This window comes from Pocillopora verrucosa, chromosome 1, assembly GCF_036669915.1.
Source record: "Pocillopora verrucosa isolate sample1 chromosome 1, ASM3666991v2, whole genome shotgun sequence".
Taxonomy (NCBI): Eukaryota; Metazoa; Cnidaria; class Anthozoa; order Scleractinia; family Pocilloporidae; genus Pocillopora; species Pocillopora verrucosa.
This window is the reverse complement of record NC_089312.1, coordinates 19,763,495-19,786,676: the sequence shown is the minus strand read 5'-3', so window position 1 is coordinate 19,786,676 and position 23,182 is coordinate 19,763,495. Positions and strand designations below refer to the sequence as shown.

At 38.0% G+C, this 23,182-nt stretch overlaps 3 protein-coding genes across 3 annotated transcripts; all 3 read right to left on the bottom strand.

Moving 5' to 3' along the window:
* Nucleotides 1-63: 63 nt before the first annotated feature.
* On the bottom strand, nt 64-2,306 carry LOC131788801 (neuropeptide FF receptor 2-like). Its single transcript, XM_059105899.2, has one exon. The coding sequence runs from the start codon at nt 2,304-2,306 to the stop codon at nt 1,137-1,139; it is 1,170 nt and encodes a 389-aa protein (XP_058961882.1). The 3' UTR covers nt 64-1,136.
* A 12,211-nt stretch (nt 2,307-14,517) lies between these two features.
* On the bottom strand, nt 14,518-15,627 carry LOC131788837 (galanin receptor 2b-like). Its single transcript, XM_059105929.2, has one exon. It carries the CDS (start codon nt 15,625-15,627, stop codon nt 14,518-14,520), a length of 1,110 nt encoding a protein of 369 aa, XP_058961912.2.
* Nucleotides 15,628-19,210: 3,583 nt separating this feature from the next.
* Nucleotides 19,211-22,260, bottom strand: LOC131788880 (galanin receptor 2b-like). Its single transcript, XM_059105977.2, has 2 exons — nt 22,127-22,260; nt 19,211-20,634 (listed from the first exon to the last, which is right to left on the bottom strand). The coding sequence occupies exon 2, from the start codon at nt 20,576-20,578 to the stop codon at nt 19,460-19,462; it is 1,119 nt and encodes a 372-aa protein (XP_058961960.2). The 5' UTR covers nt 20,579-20,634; nt 22,127-22,260; the 3' UTR covers nt 19,211-19,459.
* Nucleotides 22,261-23,182: the final 922 nt, after the last annotated feature.

Sequence of the window (23,182 nt, the reverse complement as noted above, 5' to 3'; positions counted from 1 at the left end):
TATTTGGAGAGTTAGTTATTTTATACGGTAAAAAAAATTATATTTATATTCAGAAATGCGCATGAAATGAAGCAGCTAGGTAATATATAACATGCTGAGTATTATTACTCGTTTTTAAATCGTGCAAATGATTTTTTATGGGGACTCCGATATGCAAATGAGTCACTCATTCACTCACTAAGATGTAGACCCCAGTGGTAAAAGTCGTCCCGATCTTACCCGAGCACGAAACCCTTTTGGAGTAGTAACCGGGTATAAAACGATAGAGAGGCTTTGTTACAGTTTGTAGTAACATCATTGCTTAAGGTATCACCTTCCAAGTGAACAAAAATTGATCGAGTTCAGGCATAAGCCTAATACTGCAAATCGCTTCGATTGTTTATGATGTGATGTAAAACAAGGACCATGATTAAATTCAACTATCTTGATCGATCGGAAGCGGAAGAGAACAATCCTGTGCTTTTCTAACAAAATAAAACTTGTGTAGTTCATTGCCGCACATGTTTATCTTCAATCAGTCAAAAAACTTCAGTTGTTGTAATATAAGATGCGTTCTTTAAACCGTTGCAATACAAACCGAAGGATCGGCAACCGTCACATCAGAACGCTTCGATGCTATGGACGCTTTCCAACACCTTTCCGACACTTATTACACTACGGAATTGTTCGGTTCTTCAGTGAGAAAGCTTTTGCTTTATTTTTTTGTATGTTGTGTTATATCGTGAGCCCTGAAAGAATCAAAGCGACTGTTCGGGGATTTAGATCTCAGCATCAAAGTTTTCGTATTTAACGGTACATGCTGGTTGCCAAACACTTCGGTTTGTTAATATCTGTGATTATATGGAAATCATATATGAACTGCGCATAAGTAACTGGATATGAGAAGGATCTTCGCAGTAATAAACACTACTTAGAAGGCAATAGAAAAGTAATTTTAAGTGTAGGCGAGTTGGCGTGGGCGACTTGACTGTTATTCTGGCATAACTCGTGAAAATACTTAGTGAAAACGCCTAAAACGATACACTTATCGACTCCGGCGGGACTTAAAACGTAATGCAATCTAGTCAGCCAAGAGTCTGATGACTCTCTACAGGATCGAAACAGAGGTATGTTAGGCCAACCATGAACTTTTGATCTTAAACTGATGATTCGAATAAGGCATTGGTAACATTACTGTTTCCTCTACTTCGGTTTTCATTAGGGGTTGGACTGTTTCGTTTTATAACACTTATCTCAGGCGACTTTAATAACTTTTTGTTTCCTGTAGAACGTCTTTTCCTGATGAAGCTATGAAATGGAAATGTATTACGTGCAAAGTAACGCCCTTTGCGATTTTTCTGACGAAGACAGTTGTAGGAGTTGTACCTACTGCCAAGAGCACCAAATATGTACGGGTTAACCGCGCTGTTTGCGTAAGCCATTACGTTAGCGAACGTAAGAACTTCATTGAAATGTGACCAGTCTTGGCCGTTTCCAAAGTCACTCCACATCCACATGACCTGAAAAGGCAGCAGACAAAGAGCAAAAGCCACCACTGCTAAAACAAAGAATTTTACGATCCTGATGTTTCTTTGTGTTCGAGACTTGGCCAAGCGGCTCTTGCAGCTTAAAGTTCCAACGAGAAGCTCCACCTTGTGACTGTTAGCACGAAGTCTTATCCCCACGCAAGTGTATGCGGCTGTAATGACGCACAACGGGCTCAAGTACAATATAAGGAACACACATAAACTGAAGGCTTTGGGGTATCTTGGATCGTTATTAGGCCAATTTTCAGCACAGTGACCGTCCTTTATCGTAAGGGCGGCGGCATATGGTGACACCAGACCAGTAGCTATAACCCAGTTAAGCAGAATCACCAACATTATAACTTTCCCGGGTATCTTAGGCTTTAGTGGGTGTAGAATAGCACGGTGGCGCTCCACTGCCATACACAGCAACGTAAACACTGAAACAGCTATGAGGATTGTTTGAAGAGGATAAACGATCCTGCACATTACCGGACCAAATGGCCAACCACCCAGCACGACCAGGCTAATATCAAACGGTATACTCAGTGCACAAGTTAAGAGATCTACTGTAGCCAGATTCAAAATAAAATACTGGCTGGTTTTGAGGTAATGTTTGGTAGCCAAATCGAATACTAACATCACGTTTCCTATCGTTCCGATTACAATAATGATGGAATAACAAGTTATTTGAATCACTGTCAAAACTTCCCTTGTCGGCTCCGTGTTCCTGGACTTTGTAAAATTTAAAATACTTTCGTCTCTGGAAATGTTCACGTTTGTAGGTTGAAACGACGCCATCTCGTTTCTCTTGCTCTCTAATTACTTCAAATCAGTATATGTAAAAACTTTAAGTGTTAATATTTCTTTTTTTCTATACAAAACACTTTTTGTCTCGCAGTATTCCAAAAGCCTTTGATGTATTTTTGGCTTTTGTGTTTCGCAAACGAAGCCTTTAATGTATGTCAGCTTTTGTTTTACTAATCTCCCTCTTTGTTGGCTCGATAACCTTACATGTTGTTGTTTTTGTCTTTACACTGACTTTTCCCGGTCAACCAAGCACAGGCTAATAATGGTGACCTGCAAAACATAGGAAATAATTGTGAACCGTTTTCAAAATCTGTTTTAAGAAGTAAAGGCTGAAGTTGGTTCATTTCGTGGGAACACACAACTACTTGGACATAAGAATATCTATGAAGGTTTGGATATTCATGATTGCCCATCTCTGAAACCGCAAAGTTGAGCAGGTGGGTTGCAATTAACGGTGATTCATTCAAACAAAGGCGAAGCCAAGGGGAGGGTGCATGCCTCTGTCCTCTTTAAACAGAGTGAAAAATTTACTAGAGCGCTCCGAGGGAGGCCTGAGTGTTAATAACATTCAGGGTTTCTCCTGCTCTAACCCGTTGGCCAGGCGCTCAATGGTGGAAGGAAGCAAAAGAGTGCGCGAGCGAAAAACTGAAGGGGTTAGACAAAGGAAGAAATGAGAGAGACAGGAGAGCCTGAAAACAATGAGACAATATTATTGTCTGTAGGAGGAATGAGCTGCTTGAAGATAGTTCATTCCGCCCGTTGCCCCCTCCTTTCCGGAAAACATTTTATCGTGGTATCAACTCCTCAACTGTGGGTAGCAAGATTTTGCGCGGGATTACTATTAGTCACTTATGATCGATCATATTTGCTGAGAATTTCATCGTAATTCACGCTCGGCCGCCACTTAGCCCCTGCAGGTTTTTAAAAGAAAATGTTTTGTGTCTTGGAAAGAAGGTACTTTGTTCAGTGAGAATTAGAAACTGGTTTCTTGCGCTTGCTGCAGAAATTATGCGCTGGCCCGCGATAGTTCCTTCTCTTGTGCCAATGGAACTTCATCCTTTGGCGAAGAGAAAGGGCGACAAGCTCGAATGCTTCGATAAGACGAAATCGTGTGATATATGAATTATAGCTGCTTCCTGACCAAAACTTGCACGCTTGTAGTTTTATTCTTCACTATTTGGTAAAAGGTTATAAGAAAAGAAGAAAATCCTATCACAGTTGCCATTTCTCACTTATTCTTTGTTATGCTGGGTAAAAAAAAAACAAATAACCACAAAATGTCACCTCTATGTAACTATTTTCGTTACAGAAAATATTAATCATCAAATATACGTGTCTGATATCATCAAATATCGATGATACGCGCCAGTACCTGATAATTGAGATTCAAGCCGATGAGTCGAACTCAGCGCAACTTTGTCGTGGAACAAAATTTTTATACCAAATTCAGAGGGTTAGTGCTGAATTCAAATTATACTACAACCGTAATTTCAAGTGATGTTAGACTAAGTGAAGTTTTCTATATCAAATAAAGATTATTGATCTGCAATAGCCATTTTTTTTAATGCGAAGGAGTCGGGGAAAAATATCCCGACAGTTTATCTGATCATCTTTAATTTCACACGGGTAGCTGCCTAAGGAGAGTTGTATTTTATCTTAGCGATCGTTTCTACTAATATGCGGTAGTGATGAATAACGCACTGTATGTCGGTCACCCTTAGGTATGAAGTTCTCTCAACAAACTGGTAACACAGTCGCTTATCTTGATACGGTGTGACTTACCCTGACAGAAGAACAAATGTTACGAAATGACATGGGCCATGACATAGCTCAGTAGATACATTTGACAAGGAGATTTTAGCTCCAAGAACAACTCTCGGAAAATAATAAAAGTCTCAACTTTATGGACAAACCTGCTTCCTGAGTAGTCACTAGTTTGCTCTGCTTCACTACGGGCACGTGTTTGGCTTTAAGTGCTTATTACGTCACGATTTAGGGGGCCCGCCTCTAGCTACGGGGAATGTAAAAGTGGGGTAGCATCTTTGCTTCAATCAAGCCATTTTCTTTGTTTTGGTTTTACATGTGTAAAAATAAGAGTTTGCTCATACTTAAATTGAATTAGTTAAGCCATTTAATACCCACTCTACGAAAAAAAAAGGTAGTTTAATTTTTGGCTTAAGTTCGGAGCAAACCTTACACTCGTTCCAAAGATACGACGCGACGCCAGACAGTCTACGCATTTTGTCGAGCCATTACAGGTACAACTTGTTCCCCTCCAGCGTTAAATAATTTCTCTCGTTTTGTGTAGACCTTTCTCTCCAATTCAAACAAGGAGATTACTCCCCTAAGGATAAAGCTCGTGTTCTGTTTCTCACTCACAGAACGTGAAAAATACAAAGCAAGGGACCCTTTTGTGTGGCTGTGGCAAGAAATAATGATAGTTCGTGACAGGAAATCGCGTTCGGTTGACTGATTACTCAGCAACGACAATTTATAAAAATAGTTGCATCTCGATGCATTTATGGTAAAATGATCGAATATCACGTAACACTTGGTTATTCGTTCATTATTCTGAGCTGATTATTAAATTAAACCGGAGAACTTTCTGAAACTTAGCAAAGCACGAAAATGTTGTGAAATATGAATAGCCATAAAAGGGAAAAAGAAATCAACTTTCTGTCAAATGTTTTTGAAAGTTATTTTCATGATTTGTACTAGTATTTGTGCACTGTACGACGACTATTTGAATTTCGCTATGTAGACAACAATGATGTTCGTTTTCCGACAAAGCTGCTCTCTAAGATCAGTGCCAAATGTTATTGATATGAGCTTACCTTACATTTGTACATTCCTGCTTTTTAGGTTTCACAGCTTCATATTCGTTACATGCTGACCTTGAATTCAACTGCACGCCGAGCAAGTATATCGAAATTTGTTGAGAATTATGTACTTTCTCAAGTGCAGTTTAATGCGATTGAGATTCTAAAGATAGCCGCGGAAACCCTTAGAACATTCCGATCGCAGGACCGTTCATTATTCCTCAACACGTTTTACGAGTTTCGATAAGATCAAATTGTGATAAGATCATCAGTATCAAAGCGTGATTCGTGTTACGTGATCCATATGGCGCGCCATGTGTGATATATGATGAGTGGTTGAGATATTTTAGTGTGTGGAACAAGTGCTCGCGCTTTTTCAATGACACTCGCGAAGTTAAAATCGATAGAATTTTCCTCAAATGCTGCATGAAACATTCGCTCTTCACGACCGGCTGTAATTTGAACACTATTTTATCACGAGTGTTCTAAATTTAAACCATTGCATGACGTAGAAAACAAACAGGGATTTTAGTGATGAAAATGATATTAAAATGTGACCATTTAAGTGTTTTAATAAGATCTTTGAATGTTTTTGTGTTTAAAAAGGATTAACTTTGAAATGTACTTTCGTATTTTAATGGTACATCACAAATTAGAAAGGCTAACATTTCGAGCGTAAGCCCTTCGTCAATCGCTCTGACGAAGGGCTAACGCTCGAAACGTCAGCCTTTTAACTCAGTTGTAAACACTAAATCACCTGCTATACTCTCCCACCGACGCAGCACCACAGTTTCTTTAGAAACTTAGAAACCTACTCCCTTTATTTAGACGAAAATGTATCTTAGCGAAAAAAAATATATATACAAAACCTAACCAAAATGGGAAAAATGAGGTTTCTGAAAAAATATAAGGATGTATAAGTCATACACAGGAGCCCATCACTTAGCTGTCATTTAGAAACGTGATCAAAATAATAGTACATTCATAATATCTCAAATGTGATACAAAAGTTTTACCCAAATCTACCCCGGCAGTAATAATTTGTCCGACTTCATACACGAGAAAAAGTCTAATCTACGATTAACCATACAAAGCTGCCGATATATTTAGACGAAATTAACTATACAATAACGGATGATGAGAAACAATTTTGCACCAGTAACTGACGACAAAGTTTGATTCTGGATATTGATTTTTAATGATTGCCAGAGGCGGTACGACTTGTTAACTCCTGGTCTGTTAAATTAACATTACAGGTAAATTATTCCAGCAAACTAAATTTTGTCGCTGTCATTATGCGAGGATGGTCTTAAACAACACAAATTTAAACTCTCACTCAAAGTAAAAAATGAGAGAAAATAACTAACATGAAATAATTGTATTTGTGGCATTGAAAATGGCATTTACGTTTAGCACACATATAAAAATATCATATTTGAGAGTCTCAGTAACTGATTTAATGGATACAAAAAGCGAAATTATCCCTACTCCAACCAAGGAAAATATGAGGTGTTTCAGATTGGACTGATAGTAAAATTCATGCTTCTTCTTTGATAGGAAGAGAGTCCAAAACAAATATACTCTAACATCAGGACTGTGGTGTTTAGATACCAATTAAAATCGTGACTTTGGTTTTTCTGCTTTTTGCGTTGAATTGGTTTATATGGTTACCAGATCGGGTTTTACCTATCCATGAAATTACAGTACCTACCTGCCAAAGACTAACATGATAGTACTGTGCAAGATAAATGCGGTAAATTCTCGAGAGTTGCCACCGAGGAAGTGTTCGTTGACTGACAAAATGAGGGGAGATTTTCGATTCGTTTCACAACTGTTTTGTTTAAGAATAAAGTTCGGAATATTGCGCTCTCTGTCTCCTTCATTGCTATCGTTGGTAACCGATTTCGTTCTATAGGATTTGTACTATGTATTTATACTGTACACTATCGAAGGAATTACCTTATCGTTTAAGAATATCGAATTAGTAAAACCGTTATTTGAAACTGGTCGAAGTTTTGATTTTTTCTCAGAGTTTCCCCGGCTACAAATCAGAGGCTTGTCACACCTAATACACAAATAAATTCACAAATAAATACACAAATAAATGCATAAAACACTGTTACCTTTTTCCAGCAAATGCAAAGTCAAAATTCTTGAATTGACAACCTATAAAAAGCGAAATTATCCCTCAACGGGAGATGAAGAGCCGATAACCAGGTGAAAAAATGTTTTGAGAAAGAATGGTGCTAATATTACGTCGACATGAATGCATCGCGAGGACAATTGGTCATCGATTAGTATATTAAACGAGCGTTTTCCATCACAAATTAGCAAAATTTTTTTTACTGGGTCTTTGTCATTCATAGCTTATAATGAAAAAGGGCTTTGTTTACTCAAGACCTGACTTAAGACAAAGACCATGCAGCTACTTCTTCTTTAGTGATCATTATCTCGTGTTTGGTAGAAAACTGCCGCTCGTTTCCTTTATGGTTTTCTCTGTTTTTCAAACTTTATTTTCTGTTGTTGAAACTTTAAAGTTTAAAGATGATTTTCAAGATTCGTGCGTAGATCTACGGAACTCATTCAAAAAAATGAATGAATTTAATTTCCTCAATAATTTTTGAGCATATATGGTGCCGGATATAATATACTTTAATCGACAATAGCTTCAGACTGAAAATAAATCGAACGCAACATAAGAATGAGTTTTTAGAAAAGCTGTTAATCGAAATTCTGACTGAAAGCTGTGCGGAATCATCCTAAATAAGAGTTTAAGTGCAAATTTTATTCCAGTCTTCTTATGTAAAAACACAGACAAATAATTTTAATCACATAAAATCAGAATTCATTACTTATTTTATGACGATTAACGGTACACTGGTGAGGTAATGAACAAAGTTAAATTTGTCTACTTGTTATTCACCTCGAGATCTCATTTCAAGTCTCACCATAATTTTCAGTATCATGCCACTACTTCTTTTGATTTGAAACACGAATATTTTCAAAAAATCCTCTGAAAATTTTAGTGGTCAGTGTGACGAGAATTACGAAAACCGGCGGAGCTAAATTTTGAATCGGATAAAATCTGGACGAGAGCGTAATATTTGCGGACCTGTGAGTAAAGGTAATTTGAACTAATGATTTTAAAATCCTATTTCTAGATTTTACATAATCGTTCTGTTACACAATGGAGCCCAAATCCCTTTATTATGAGGATTGGCCGCGAAGCACTGGTTGATCTCGGCAGTAATCAGATCCGCTGACATCCTACTGTCTACATGTATACACCTTACACATCCAATATACACCCAATACATCCTGCTGTATACACGAATATTCAGTAAAATAACAACACGTTGAGTCATTATAATGCACAAAGATTTCATCTCCTAGATTCTATTGGCACCTTAAGTTTTTTCAGCAGTATGAACAAATTGTATTTGTTCAATGGGTGATATCAGGTATTTTTTCACTGCAGCTCTTAAATTTCTTGTTATTTTGCATAACAAGGCAGTGTAGAAGCCTGTTATCATTTTTAGAAAGTACCTGTAGACAATTGCCTCTAAACATTCTTCTCATTCTAATTGAAAGAAATGGCCTTATGTGTTGTCATCAAAACTCAGCCATATCTTGGCTTTGTCGTTGTTCTATGCCTCGTTCACTTGGATTTCATTCAAGGCAATTAACGCAATCACTGAGAACCCGACTAAGAACTTTCTTGAAAACTAAATTAGCCTTTCGGCAGGAGAATATGCACGGGGGCAAAAATTACGGGAGAATATTCCTTTATCTTAAACTTCATGTTTAAAGTTACAAATATTTATCTAAACATTAAGGAGAAAAAAATTAGAAAAACAAGGAGTAAAATGTTTTGAAGGAAGAACTTGATTTTTATCGGCTCAATCTTTACGAATCATTCTTGCCCTTTTCAGCTTTGGTAAAAATTCTCCATGTTTCTTAATTTCATGAAAAGATAATTTCTTGACAATTCAACTGGTATAACATAGCAACAGACATGCAGATTCGAAATGCCACGCGGTCCTGCGGCTGACCAGTGGATAAATTTGTGTTACAAAAGTGGCTAGTAGCTCACTTAGAACTTAAAGATTAATCCCTTGTGTTAGACAAAATTCACTTAAGTCGTACTGAAGCTGTAGGCAAAATAAAACTTTTCCTCTTAACCTAACTGTTAATGGTGTTTCTAATGGCAAACGTTTTGTTTAATTGAAAAAAAAAAAATGACAAACCTTTAAGATCTGACTCATCAAGATCCGCTTCTTTTCTCTTTCTGAAATTGATTATGATATTCTATCTTCCGGTCCACTTCTTTTAAAACTGAACAGGCCCTATGTACCATCGAAATTTGAAGTCGGTATATTATTGTAGGTTGCTCTAGAAAATTCTTATCGAACAAAAGCCGCTTTAAACTGTTGAAGAAAGTTTATATTAACTTGATTTTTTTTCTTCAGTTCTGAAAAAATCACCGGGGAAACAGTAAAGTTAAAGTAGTTTTCAATTTCTGCTCACAGCAGAGAGGTTAATGTTTATCTTACCTCCAATGGCTCAGAGTTTTGATAAAGAAATCTCTGCAAGTGTTCTTGCTATTAAACTTTCTTTTAAAATGTTCATTTTGCTCCACAACAGACATTACTTAGGCATACTGCAAACATTTACCCTACTCAGAAAATACTTCAAGGTACGATGAAAAGGATAAGATCTTTCAGAGAACTATCAGCTTGATGAAATTTCCAAGAAAAACAATTTTTATGCTAATTCGCGTTAGATTGTGAACTACGAGAGGCAAATTGTCTATACTCTTTGTCTCTTGAGTTAATCAACCAACGCAACTTTGCTTTGAAATTTCAAAATTGAATACAATGAAAAAAGTCTGACCTGAGTGCTGACGCCTTTGTAGAAAACCGACTAAATTGACCTCTTTTCTGACTTTCAGGCAATGCACAGGAAGATGGATCCCAATCAAATTAGCAGTCATAATTTCAAAAAATTTGAGTTGTCGTGTTAGATCACATACCGATATCTTCAGCGATACCTAAGTCTTTCGATTGACAACGAAGGCAGTGTATATATACACCTTTGAACCGCAAGATTTTGAGAGCGAAAATCGATTAAGTTACCTTGATTGTGGTGGTTGAAAGTGGTTTCAAATTGGTCTCCGTTGGAGTTACAAATTCTGAAATATATATCTTGTTTTTACTTGGACTGCCGAATTCCAATCGTTGCTTTGGCTTGTATTAGGGTTCAACAGCCTTGTCTGTCGGAGAGCTGATCATGATGCAAATCAAGAAATAAGCAGGATTGTTTAAATTAAGGGAGTCACGTACCTTCCATTTGCTTATATGGGCCTTGTAAAGACAACCAACCACTTACTATTAATTCATGTGATTAAATTGAACTCTTTGGATTACATATATAGTTTGTAAATGCAACTGTAATGATGTATTACAAACATAACGATCTTATCAACGGCTGCTATAAACTCAAACCACTTTTAAGCGCCTGGCCTTAAGGAAATTGAAGTTGGCCCTTGGAGGACAAATGTGCTAGAGAGTGCTTCAGAAACCATAAACTGTTATCTTCGTGGTTAGAAAAAGGAAACCATTACCTCTAAAACAGCGTTTTCAGATTTTAAAGAGAAACTAAAAAGTCCGAAAATTGTCCTCCGTGGATTTCGATATCCTGATAGAACTAAGTAACCTAGCTATAAAAACCAAAATTTAACGTGCAGTTCACAAACAGCTGCTGCAAGACTACTTAGGGCAAGAAAAGTAATGAAAAGTAATTGAAATTTCGCCTTAAATGGCTGAACAGATCTTCGAAAGATGGAGAAAAAGAGGCGGGAGAGACTGTCAAGGCACACGTGGGCGGTCAGATTGCGAGAGAGGATTGGAAGTGCCTTAAAATCATCTGAACTCGAGTACTACGCACATTTGAGCAAAATTTTGCAAAGGTTAGGCTACTTATTAGAATCTCGAATACGGTCAGAAGCATTTCAAAGCGGCGGTATGGACTATACGCTTTCTGAAGTATTATCCTTTATTAGATTCGCTCAAGAGTATCCGAGGGGGCCCCTCGTCTTGCTTCCTTTCTTTGCGAAGGCGCATTAGGTTACCTAGGTAGAACTGAATGACGTTTCGTGCAAGTTCAGACAATCTATGCTTGTTCTCAAAAATTCTCAATGTTACTATGCTTGGCACTTCTATTACTTTTGAACATATTTTGTAATAAAGTTCGGCCTTGTATGACGCGCGCTGTCATTGGTTGAAAGAGCATCATGCTCTATCAGAGTACAAAGCAAAGAGCTGGGCTAAAGCTGTCACGCCATCTGCCGATTTTTTCTATGCCCTATCTTTCACGGACTTCTCTCTAGCTTTTTTCGTTACTTAAGAGTGAAATCTCGAAACAAGCGAGCTGAAAAGTAGCAACAGATGAACCAGACAAAAGTTTGTGAACATGCCAAGCGCCGTAATTTACGTTATTTTAACTTGAGCAGAGACGAAAATCAGTCCGAGTTGTGAAGGTTTTCACGCTCAGTCATATTTGCAAGCTCACGTACGGTTATTAAAAACCAAACACAGCTAACACTTGTATAGTATATATAGTTTCGTGTTAAAAAGAAAAAACAAACAGAACAAAACATAAATTATGAGAAATATAAAAATTCATACTAATCATGACGATGTCAGAGCGACTGCGATCACATGCTGAGGTCCATCGCGGCCAGCTCATCATAGCGATCTCTGGTCATCGCAGTGAAGCAAGCCTAAGAAATTAAATCTGCCGCCCTTCTAGTAAACAAGTAACAGCTTGCTCTGATATCCTATCCGATGCTTGGAGTGGAAGGCCACATGAGTCACAACAGCCGAGTTTTACGATGCTATCATTCCGAGCAATCGTCATGCTCCTGTGAATTCGGCTGTCGTTTATTCATAAAACATGTTTTATGAATGAACGACAGCCATGAGCAGTTTGTTCCCGAATTGGCATGAGAAAAATCTTGCGTGTTTTTATGAGCCACAATTCGGCCGGATTTCACTAAATATTTTACTTTCAGATTCTGTATTAGTCTGAAAAACTTCAAGAAAAAAAGTGTAAATTTGACCTTCCGAACTATTTCAGTTTGTAAACCACTGCAGATTATGAACTTTGATGGTTTGACATTTTTGACGGCTTTTGTCTTGTTTAACCAATCAGATTATTTAAACCATTTAACAAGGATTCTAATTGGCTTATTGTAGCGTGCTTCATGAGAGTATAGAGCATGCTAACGACGCTGCATGTTGTTCGCTTCGGAAATAAATTTTGTTTTCAAAATTGAAAAAAGTACGTGGGAAATCAGTTAACGGATTATTCACTCTAAAACAAATAGAAAAGCCTTTACTATGCTCTGTTCTGCTATAAAGCACTTTTAACGCTGACTTAAGCAAAAGAAACTGAAAGAAAATGGAGAAATTCTTCAAGTAGAACTGAGCCACGGATGATGTGTCGCTATTCACATCTATAAGTTTGAAACACCTCAACTCAACCACAGCTTTGCCTGATGCTTCTCTTCCAAAGCTCTTTCTTGGTTGGAAAAAGTTATGATCAAGCCCGGCTTGTATCTCTCACTGATTAAATTACCAAGCGATTAAATATTTTCACACCGACCAAATTCCATATTTCTAAGGAATAGCTGCCCTTGCATTTCTTTTGAACCGGAACCAAAATAAAAATCAAATATGGAAGAAAACGTGAGCCCTTTCCTTTCTCGCTACAAAGTACGGTCTCTTCTGTAAATGGGGCGCTTTGTGGAGTTCTAAAAAAGAATATATTTGCACACGTATTTTGCATTATTTCCAAAAGGCTGTTAACCATAGTGCTTAGCATTACCCCTGATTCACGGGTAACGTGTTTTTTTTTTCGAGATATCAGTTGACATTAGTTTGTGAAATAGATAGACTCTAGTGACATTGGCTCCTCTCTCTACAAAACACACAATTAGTATTCTGCAGCATGTCAGAGGACAATAAAACTATGTAATCAAACCATTTTATTCTGATTTGTGAGTGGAACGTTGATAATTACTGTTGAGTCTGATAACTTAAGTGTTTACTAAGATTACATTTAGCTAAGAGCATTGTCGGGGATTTTGTGTCAAAAATGATAATTGATGTTTCTTGTGTGTTGAACGGTGGAACTAGCCAATGGCACTTCTCATTTGAAGCTACATCAGCGCTTTGTTACCTTATCTGGGATCAACTGAGTTTGAGAGCGAATCGGCCAAAGTGACCTAAAAGAAGCGCAAACTGTATACATTCAACCTTTATTTATACACGATGAAAATCAAAGCTACTAGCCAGTGGGGTGGTGTAAAAAACTGAAAACTGATGGAAACTATCAAATATTCACAAACTTAAAACTAAGTTCAAAGAATGTTGACAGTTATATTAGTAAATGAATTGTAATATCACTCAATGGTATTTAACATTCTTAAGTCTGTGGGTCACTGTTTGAGGGGTTTGAAGATTAAACTTAAACCCCCAAAGTATCGCTCTTCGTCATGTTCCTCATAAAAGAACCGACGTCCAGCAGTCAAAAACGGATCCACTTAATCGACTTGCTGCGTTCCAGAGGACAGTGCCTTCGTAATAAAAAGCAAAACAGATTGACGTCAGCATGCAACCCACGGGAAAATTGATCGAGCGAACACAGTGGTCAAACGCTGTGCATGCACAAGAGTTTGAAAACATTAAGAGGGGTTTATGAACGCATGTCTAGCGTAAAGTAAGGGGAAAAGGGTTATATTTCCAGTGCGTAAGGCAATGAAAGAACGATTCTGGAGTGAAATTAAACCTTTGCTATATTTTTTTGTGAGGTATCCCAACTGTTAATGCGGAGGCTTCGTTTCGGTTATGAAGGCAAATGACAGAACTTTTCTTCTACCCTTGCTGCACATTTTACTGTCTGCGATAAATATAGTCCTGCTTTCGTCTCAAATATCTCGCGTGGCTCTGGTACTTCCTTTTTTCACACATTTCCATCGGTGTTTGTCGGCAGCTCTACCATGAACACAACAAAGAATAACTAATAACAGCACGGCCAAGCTTACGGACGAATTCATCACACCGCCGCGCAGAGTGTAAAAACAAAGTACGAGAGTGTAAATTAGCACAAAGTGGGTAAAGTCTAAAACAACAACGTATATAAGTCTCGGCCTTAGAAACTTCGACCTTTCCTCAGAAACATACCCATCCAAGTGCGGATGTGCAATCATATGACGCTGTGTTGATCGAGCGTATTAGCCAATCAGAGACCGCGCTTTTTAAAGCTATGTTATAAAGAAGTTTTAGTCATTGCAATAATTTACAACGGTGGATCTTCGATTGTTAAACCCTCGTCTCGTCACGCATTTCAAATCTGCAAGAGGATTTGGAAGAAGTCTGTTTTGTGACTCTGATGACTCTTTCACCCTCTATTTGAGACATTTGATAATGAGTGTAAACGCAGTTAGGGGATATCCTTGACTCATTTGAGTTTTCGCAAAACTTTTTCCAACAACACGCGACCAGTCGGGTAAACGATTTACCTCGAACAGTTCTAAAAATGAACGGATTCAAAGCACTGTTTAAGTACATCAAGATATTGCTGAATACCAATGCATACTCAAAGTGTGCGTTCTGTTGACCCTGAGCAAAATCGTGCCAAATCCATACCAAATGCGTGGGTAACATGCACACAAAAAAAGAGAAAACAACGATGATGAACATCTTTGTAACTTTAAGTTTTTGAATTGTGCGCTTCCTGATGAAGTCCCTCTTTGATCTGTTGGTCCCTTCCAGCATATCATTGAGCTTTGCAAGTTCCATTCGCACTCTTCTCCCCGCCATGAAGTAAGAGGTGGCGATGACAACCATCGGAATGGCGAAAAAGAAGGTAAAGTTTGTCAGCGTGAAAATTTGAACATGCCAATGTTCGGGCCACATTTCCAAGCACTGATCCCCATCAAGCCTTAGCACGAGAGCATGGGGAATAATAAACAAAATAGGAACGATCCACGAGACAAAAATTGCGATCTTTGCCTTTATCGGATGAACTCGTGGTAGAAAGAAGGGTTTCATTACCATGTGCCGACGTTCCAGACTTATGAAAAGAAGTGTGATCACTGAGACTGCCATGAGGATTGTTTGCAACGGATACACAACAGAACACATGATCGAACCGAAAGGGAATCCTCCTAAGAGACGTTCTGTCAAGTCAAAGGTTATACTCACGGCACATGTTGCTAAGTCAGTAAGAGCTAAGTTCAGAATGAGATATTCAGTAACCCTTAAATAATGACGGCCCAGCAACGTGTAAAAAACCATAATGTTTGCTGTTGTTCCAATCACAGAAATAGTGAAATACAAAACAATTTCGATGATTTGAATGGCAGACAACTGAGATAAACTTTCACTGGTATGGTCAGTGACATTATGGCTGGGAAAACGTTCTTCCATTTTGAGGAATGCGATGATCTTCAGTCGGCGAGTTTTCCAAGAGAAATGTCTTTTGCTTGCCTGCAGAATACATAAACAGGAATATTACTGAAGGGCATGAAAAGAATTCGTATAATTCGTACATTCAAAAATATACATAGCTTGAATTTTGGAAATTCAATGCTCTCGAACTTCCAGAGTTTAGGCAGGAGAGTAACTGGCAATTTTCGAGTTAAAGCTAAAAAGAAAAGCAGGATACTGTTATTTCCAGTACAAAATACCTTTTTTAAGGGCCAGGTCGCCTCAGCTCTTGATCGATTCCTGTAAATAACATTCTGGATTAAAAAAACCGTGAAAACTGCTGAGAAATACTGTTTCAAGCTGCCCCAAAGAGCTCGCCCAAGAGCATTGCAGCTGGCATAAATTTCTTGATGGAAGGTTCCCTCAAGATAGCTATCTCCAGAACTCCTGCTAACACCAAATTCTGCTCTCAGCAAGTGTGCACCCGGGGTTCAGTAGTCTAATTCCAGGGGTGTGGGGTGTGTCACAAAACTGTGTTGTCAGTTTTGCCATTAAAGGGCTGTCCCCAGTGTGCATAAGAGGCCTCTTGTCCTAAGGGGAGTGCGCGGATGTATTTTTGCTTTTCCTGCAATGATTGACAGTATCAGCACTGCGTTAATGTTTAAACTTGACTGAATTTCACTCGAGCTATTAGGCAATTTTATTTTTATGCATTGCCTTCTTGCCCGTGGCAAAGCTCCAGCGGTTTTTTTTTTCCAAGGAAAATTGAAAGAGGCTAATGGGAAATAGCTTTTAGTGAAGTTAATTTTCCAGAAAAAAGCAGAAGATTTCCATTTTGTCACTTAAAGATAGACGTCATTGTCCACTGGAAGCTGGTGCATTCAAGAATTTAAGAGCCTGGCGAGACTTTAGTTTTCCCCAACAAATGGAAGCGTTAAATTGGCATATAGGGGTTGAGGTTCTCGAAAATCCGACAAGATAATATTCCTATGTATATTTCCCAACAGAGATACTATGTTGAAGTACTTAGAACTGCTAATGGTACAAACGTGAAAACGCTGGACTCGAATTTCAATAAGAGTAGGAATGATATTAGACGATTTATGGCTGATAATGTTTTTCCTAACTCTAGTAAAGATGTGTCAGTTTTATGCCAGGCACCCTGTAAAGTTTCCAACCTCTCTGCTGCTCAGCCTATCCACAAATTCAATTTTAACTTTACTTTGCAGGGGAAATGAAATGGAAACTTCCCATTTCATGTATCTTTCAAGTGGCTAACTTCGATATTATGATAATTTTATAAATTCTTCAATAGTGTTACAAAGCCATAGGCCATTTAGCCTTGAAAGATTAATCCATTTCGTCAGATAAAGGCACTTTAGTTGTACTGAGCCCGCAGGCAAAAATTGAAACCAGACCTCTTAGCTGAACTGCTAATGGGGTCTCGTTTGGCAATCTTTTGGTTAATAAGAAACCAAGCGATGAATCTTTAAGATCTGACTCATCAAGATCCACCCCTTCTTTCTACTTGAAATCGTTTATGATAAAAGTTTTTCTTCCGGTCCATCGTTTCCAGCTGAGAATTTCTGCAATTACATTTTCTTTTGGACAAAAATACTTGATGCAATTTCCAATTTCTGCTCACAGAAGTATGATAAATATTTACTCTACCTCCAGTTGTTTGGAGTTATGATAAGGAAATCTCAGCCAACGTTTTAGATGTTAAGCTTTGACTAAAATGTTAATTTTGCTTTACAGCATACATTCCTCGAGTACGTTATAGACATTTACCTCACTTAGAAATAATTTTGGTTGCGATCATTGGGAAGAATGCCCATTGTTCTCTTGACATAAGGAAAGGACCTTTCAGAAAACTCTCAGCTTAATGAAATTTTCCAAGAAAAGTTACGTCTGTGCTAGTTCACATGGGATTTCAAAGGTTTATCAGCTAACGCATCTTTGCTTTGAAAATGCAAAATGATAACTGACTTTGCTGCTGGCGAAGTGAAATAAAGATCGATTGTTTTTTGAATCGCTGGATTCAAATCAAATTAGCTGTCACTAATTCGCCAACCCTTAAATTATCGTATCTGATCACATAATTTGTTTTCCAAAAATACTGATGTCTTCCTCTATCCCTAAAACTTCCACATGACGACAAAGAAAATGTACCGAGATAACTTAAACTAAAATGTTGAGAACGAACAACGGTAAAGTTACCTTCACTAAGGCGGTTGAAAATATTGTCAAATTGATACTATACTGCTAAAGCAAATACCGTGACTCCCTGATTCTACTTGGTTTGCCGAGTTCCAGTCGTTGCTTTGCCTTGTATCAAGGTTCATTTCACAAATAGCTATTTCTGTGGAGAGCTAATTAAGACGCAAATCAACGAGTGGGCAGGATTGTTTTAATTAGGCAAGTCGTGTTCCTTTCCATTTTGTTAATGTAGACCGCGTAAAAATATCAAGGCGACTTTTGATAAATTGTACGATTGAATTGAACTTTTTCCCAAAATGAAACACAGCTCTTTTTTTTATGCTTTAATTATGAATTTTTTTAAAATGAAATGTAATTTCTAAAGACAACATTGTAATAATTTATTAATGGATGGGCACAAAATACCATGTTAACGGCTGGTAAAGTTGAAACCTCTTTTAAGCGCCTGTTATCGTGGTAATAAAAGTTTGCCCTTGAATAACAAATGTGTTCCATATAATTTTCATCTCGGAAGGAAAATATCAATTTACTACTTAAGGCCTTTTGAGTTCTCCAAGCGAAACGTAAGCTTCCTAAGAATTGTCCTTAATGGACGTCGCCATTTTGAAACAACTTATCAACTTGGCCGCACACACATCTACAACCGGCAGTTTAAAAAAAACAGCTGCTGCGAGAGAGGTTGTTGGAGGAAAAATTGTCTGTTTCGTCGAGAATTGATTCAAGCGGCAGAGGAAAATAGAGAGACTATTTTTAAGTCGCTTTTAAGCGATTAGGTTGCTAAACTTGATTCGCAATGGCTGGATCCGAAGTCGAATTTTAAGCACATTTGAAGACAATTCTGGAAAGGTCTCATTACTCTTTGGAATCTCAAAATTTGGCCAGAACCATGCACAGTTTTCAAGCCTACAATTTTTTTTCAAAAGCTCACTTCTTTATTAGCTTCTTTCAGAAGTAAAGGCGGGGCACCCTTATTTGGTCTTGTTTTTCCGTCAGTACAATGTTTACAACTAGACCATCAATTTCAAAGTTGAAAACTGATTTTTTAAGGATTTTTTCCGGTTCCCATCGTAGAGAAGGTGCCTTTTTCATTATGTCTAATAAATAAACACGTGAACTGAATATCTCAGAATCTCATAAGTAATGAAATATTCAATTTAAATTCGGATGCGGTAATTCGTTCTGAGCTACTCTGGGGTTAAATACAATTGTATCACTGACACGGCCGTTTTCCCAGAAGTGTTCTCTTGTGGATAAAAGAGAATATACGGCGATAGTTTTGCATCTAAACGGATTAATTGTTGTCAATTTCTTCTCAATCATGAGCTTTAATAAGGTTTTTAAGAAATCGGGAATCAAACTCATAGCCTTGGCTGCCCGTTGATGTCAGCACAGATGGTCCTTTCTTGGGGTTTTTTTGACTCATGTCCGCCACAAGAATGAGCCTTACCTAGAGAAAAATTATGGCATTAAAAGAGATATTGTATAATTTCTCCCTGAGAAAGTGCATTCGATCATGATATGGGAACATGGCATACACGGGTAAGATGATTGTGCAGCGCAGAACTGGCGTGCTCGATATAGATGCACCGAGACAACTGTGGGTCCTCGATAGTTAAACACTCGTCTCGTAACACACTTCAAATATGTCAAAGACGTCAGATGATCTAGAGATAGACTGTCTTGTGACTCTGATGGCTCTTTCACGTTCCACCTGAGACATTTGGTGATGAATGTAAATACAGCGAGGGAATATCCATGAATCGCGTGAGTTCGCACCAAACTTTTTGCAACAACACGTGACCAGTCGGGTAAACGATTTACCTCGAACACTCCTAAAGATGAACGGATTCAAAGCACTGTTTAAATACATTGCAATATTGCTGAATGTTAATAAATCCTGAAAGTGTGTTTTTTGTTCACCCTGTGCAAAATCGTGCCAAATCCATACCAAGTGCGTGGGCAACATGCACACAAAAAACGTAACAACAACGATGATAAACATCTTCGTAACTTTGAGCTTTTGAATCGTGCGCTTTCTGATGTAGTCCTTATTTGATCTGTTGGTCCCTTCCAGCATATCATTGAGCTTCCTAAGTTCCAATCGTACTCTTCTCCCCGCCCTGAAGTAAGAAGTAGCGATTACAACGATAGGGATGACGAAAAAGATCGTAAAGTTTGTTAGCGTGAAAACTCGAACATGCCAATTCTCGGGCCATTTTTCCAAGCAGTGTTCTCCATCAAGCCTCAGTACAAGTGCGTAGGGAATTATCACCAAAATGGGAGCGATCCACGAGACACAAATTGCGATCTTTGCCTTTCTCGGAAGAACTCTTGGGCGAAGGAAGGGTTTCATTACTATGCGCTGACGTTCTAAACTCATTGAGAGAAGTGTGATCACCGAGACCGCCATGAGGACCGTCTGCAACGGATACACCACGTAGCACATGATCGACCCGAACGGGAATCCTCCAATGAGACGCTCTGTCAAGTCAAAAGGTATGCTGACAGCACATGTTGCCATGTCAGTCAGAGCCAAGTTCAGTATGAGATATTCACCAACCCTAAGACTATGACGGCTCAACAATGAGTGAAAAATAATACTGTTTCCTGTTATTCCAACCACAGATATAGTGAAATACAGAACGACTTCAACGATTCGTATGGCAGGCAGCTGTGATGAGCTTTCTCTGGTATGGTCAGTGACGTTATTTCTTGCAAACGTTTCTTCCATTTTCAGGAAAATGATTATCCTCAGCCTGTAAGTTTTCCAAGAGAAATGCCTTTTGTCTGTGGGCAGAATGCATAAACCAGAATATCACTTTTAGGACATAAAAAGAGTTTAATATAAAGTAGTGCAGACTCTATGCTACAATACTTTGAATTGCTAATGGTGAAAAAGAAAAAAAACCGATCAGTGTTTGAATCAAGAGTAACAGGGATATACCAAGGAAATATGGCAACTACGTTTTCTCCCAACTTCAGTAAAAGATTGGTCAGTATTAATAGCCATACACCTTAAAAGTTTCCAACCTCTCTATACCATGTTGTAGTGATATCACATTTTAACTTTCCTCTATCGAGGATATAAATCACTTGGCTTAGAATTTAGCCGGGTTTTCAAAAAGCTAAAACAGAAACAATTTGATCTTTCAGCTGGAGGAGATTGCTACTTCTGTTTGCCTCAGGGTTTCCCTAGAAATGCAGCATAAACGTCTAGCATATTCGTTACGCTAGAGTACTGAGCTGCGAATAAATTTCAAGAATCAGATATCACCTGCAAATGAGAAGACAAATACTAAAAGTAGTAAATGTTTCTCGGTTGATTGCGCAGAATACTTGAATAACATCTCGGATTACCGAGGTACAGACAGTAAAAAAGGGAAGTTTTGTTAAATTGATAGCAGCAACAATATATCTGCCATCATTTATAATGAGACAGGAGCTATGACAGAAACTCTAGCTCTTCACTTCCACATTTATTCCTTTTAAAAAAAATTTAATTCTAATCAGGTGTCCTCTTATAATATCAAGTTTCCGTCTCAAATTACGAAAAAAAGCGTTCAACCTTCTTTACTTTGCTCAAACCTTCCTTTTTTTTTTTTACACCAAACGTATCTTATTCAAATATGATGAAAACGAAAAACAAAAACCAAATTTCAGCGTTATATTATACAGATACCACAGTGAAAAAGTTTACCTGCATCAATTATAAGGGAAGGATGAGGAACCAATTGCCATACAAAATAATGATATTGTGATAATTTTTTTTTTGCATATGTCCGAGTTGAAATCATTGCAACGCAGCAGAGTATCTGAACAAATTTTCAAAAAGCGAGAACAATTTCCGAACATGAGAACATTTTTCTTCGTTTTAAGTTATTTTACAGCATTGTTTATATAAATATTTCTGAATTAAGAGGCACTTGCTCACTACTAAACAATGTGCGATTCTAGATGGCTGCAACATTTCTAAGCTCTGTGGAGAAAGTCACTGTGTTAATTTCCCACACGAACATTGAAAAATAGCCTGGTAGGCAACTGAGGCGTGCAGTCATTTCGGTTGCAAAATGCCGGATCATACTTAGGAAATTTATTTTACATTAGAGTTTTCAAGATAGGTAGCTTGAACATGCATTATATTTGTGATTATAAGAAATTTCAATATTGTTACCAATAAGGGCACGAATCAGCAATAAAAATAAAACATCCAGAGAACCACTCAGTTCGAATTTTTAGTCTGCAGAAAAATTATCAATTCACTGTTTGAAATCGCACTGACCTTTATTCTTGAATCCAGTCTGTAATAAGGATTCTTAGTAAACCACTAAGGATGCAAAATACCTAATGTGGTTTAAAATATTCCCAGGTATGTTTTCGTAGTCTTGAAACATCCTCCGCTTGTAAATCACTGCCTGCGTTTTCTAGTTACTCTTTCTAGATGTTTCTTCTGAAAGCAGACGCAAGCTTTCTGCGTCGATCACTGAAATTCGTGCGATATGTCAAGTGATGGATCAATTCGCCTTAGTAATTGTCGAGCGCTATCTGTTGAGATCGAATTGCAAAGTAGAAATGACCTCCTGCGCTTCCGTCAATTTATCACCGTGTCAGGGATGCCTTACTGTTTCATTGGGCAAAAAAAAACAAATTACATTCAAGGGATCGCTAAGTGTTAGTAATTGTCGTTTCTGGTCGATTCACTTTTATTTCGTTTTGTGAGTGACTGTGCTTGACTGGAGCCTCAGGGTGACGTTTTGTTTGAACGCGTTTTATGAAGTTTTGTGACTGCCGCACGACCACGCCCTTCTTAAAATGTTGGGCAGTATATCATTAAGATTATGCAACTGGATTACACAACTACTCTGGTTTTTTTTGGATCGGCGGGCCGCGATCTTTCCCCTAAATGATAATAAAAAGCCGTTAAACGGTGAAACGATTTTTGTGTGGGTTCACTTACATCCTTTGAACCACGCATCCACAGTAAAGTGATCGTGCATGGAAATATATCAGGACCACCATGGGAGATGACGATTCTCACCATATCTCTCTGTTGAATATTTGTCAGTGTCTGACTTCAGAGATCACTAGTCATCGTCCATACGTCCGTCAGTCTATCGGTATCCTTCATACTAGCCCATCTTGTACCTCCATTCTATCCCGTATTAAGCCCCGTTAACCATTGACATTGACAACTTACAATATTGCTGCTAACGTTTCTTGTCAAAAGGGAAGCGACTTTCCTCCACAGTGCTTTCGTTGACTTTGTAAAAATGCCTGTTGCGTGAAATCTACCGGTATTTCAGTCAAGTTTCCACCAAATTTTATCTGCTGGCCGTTT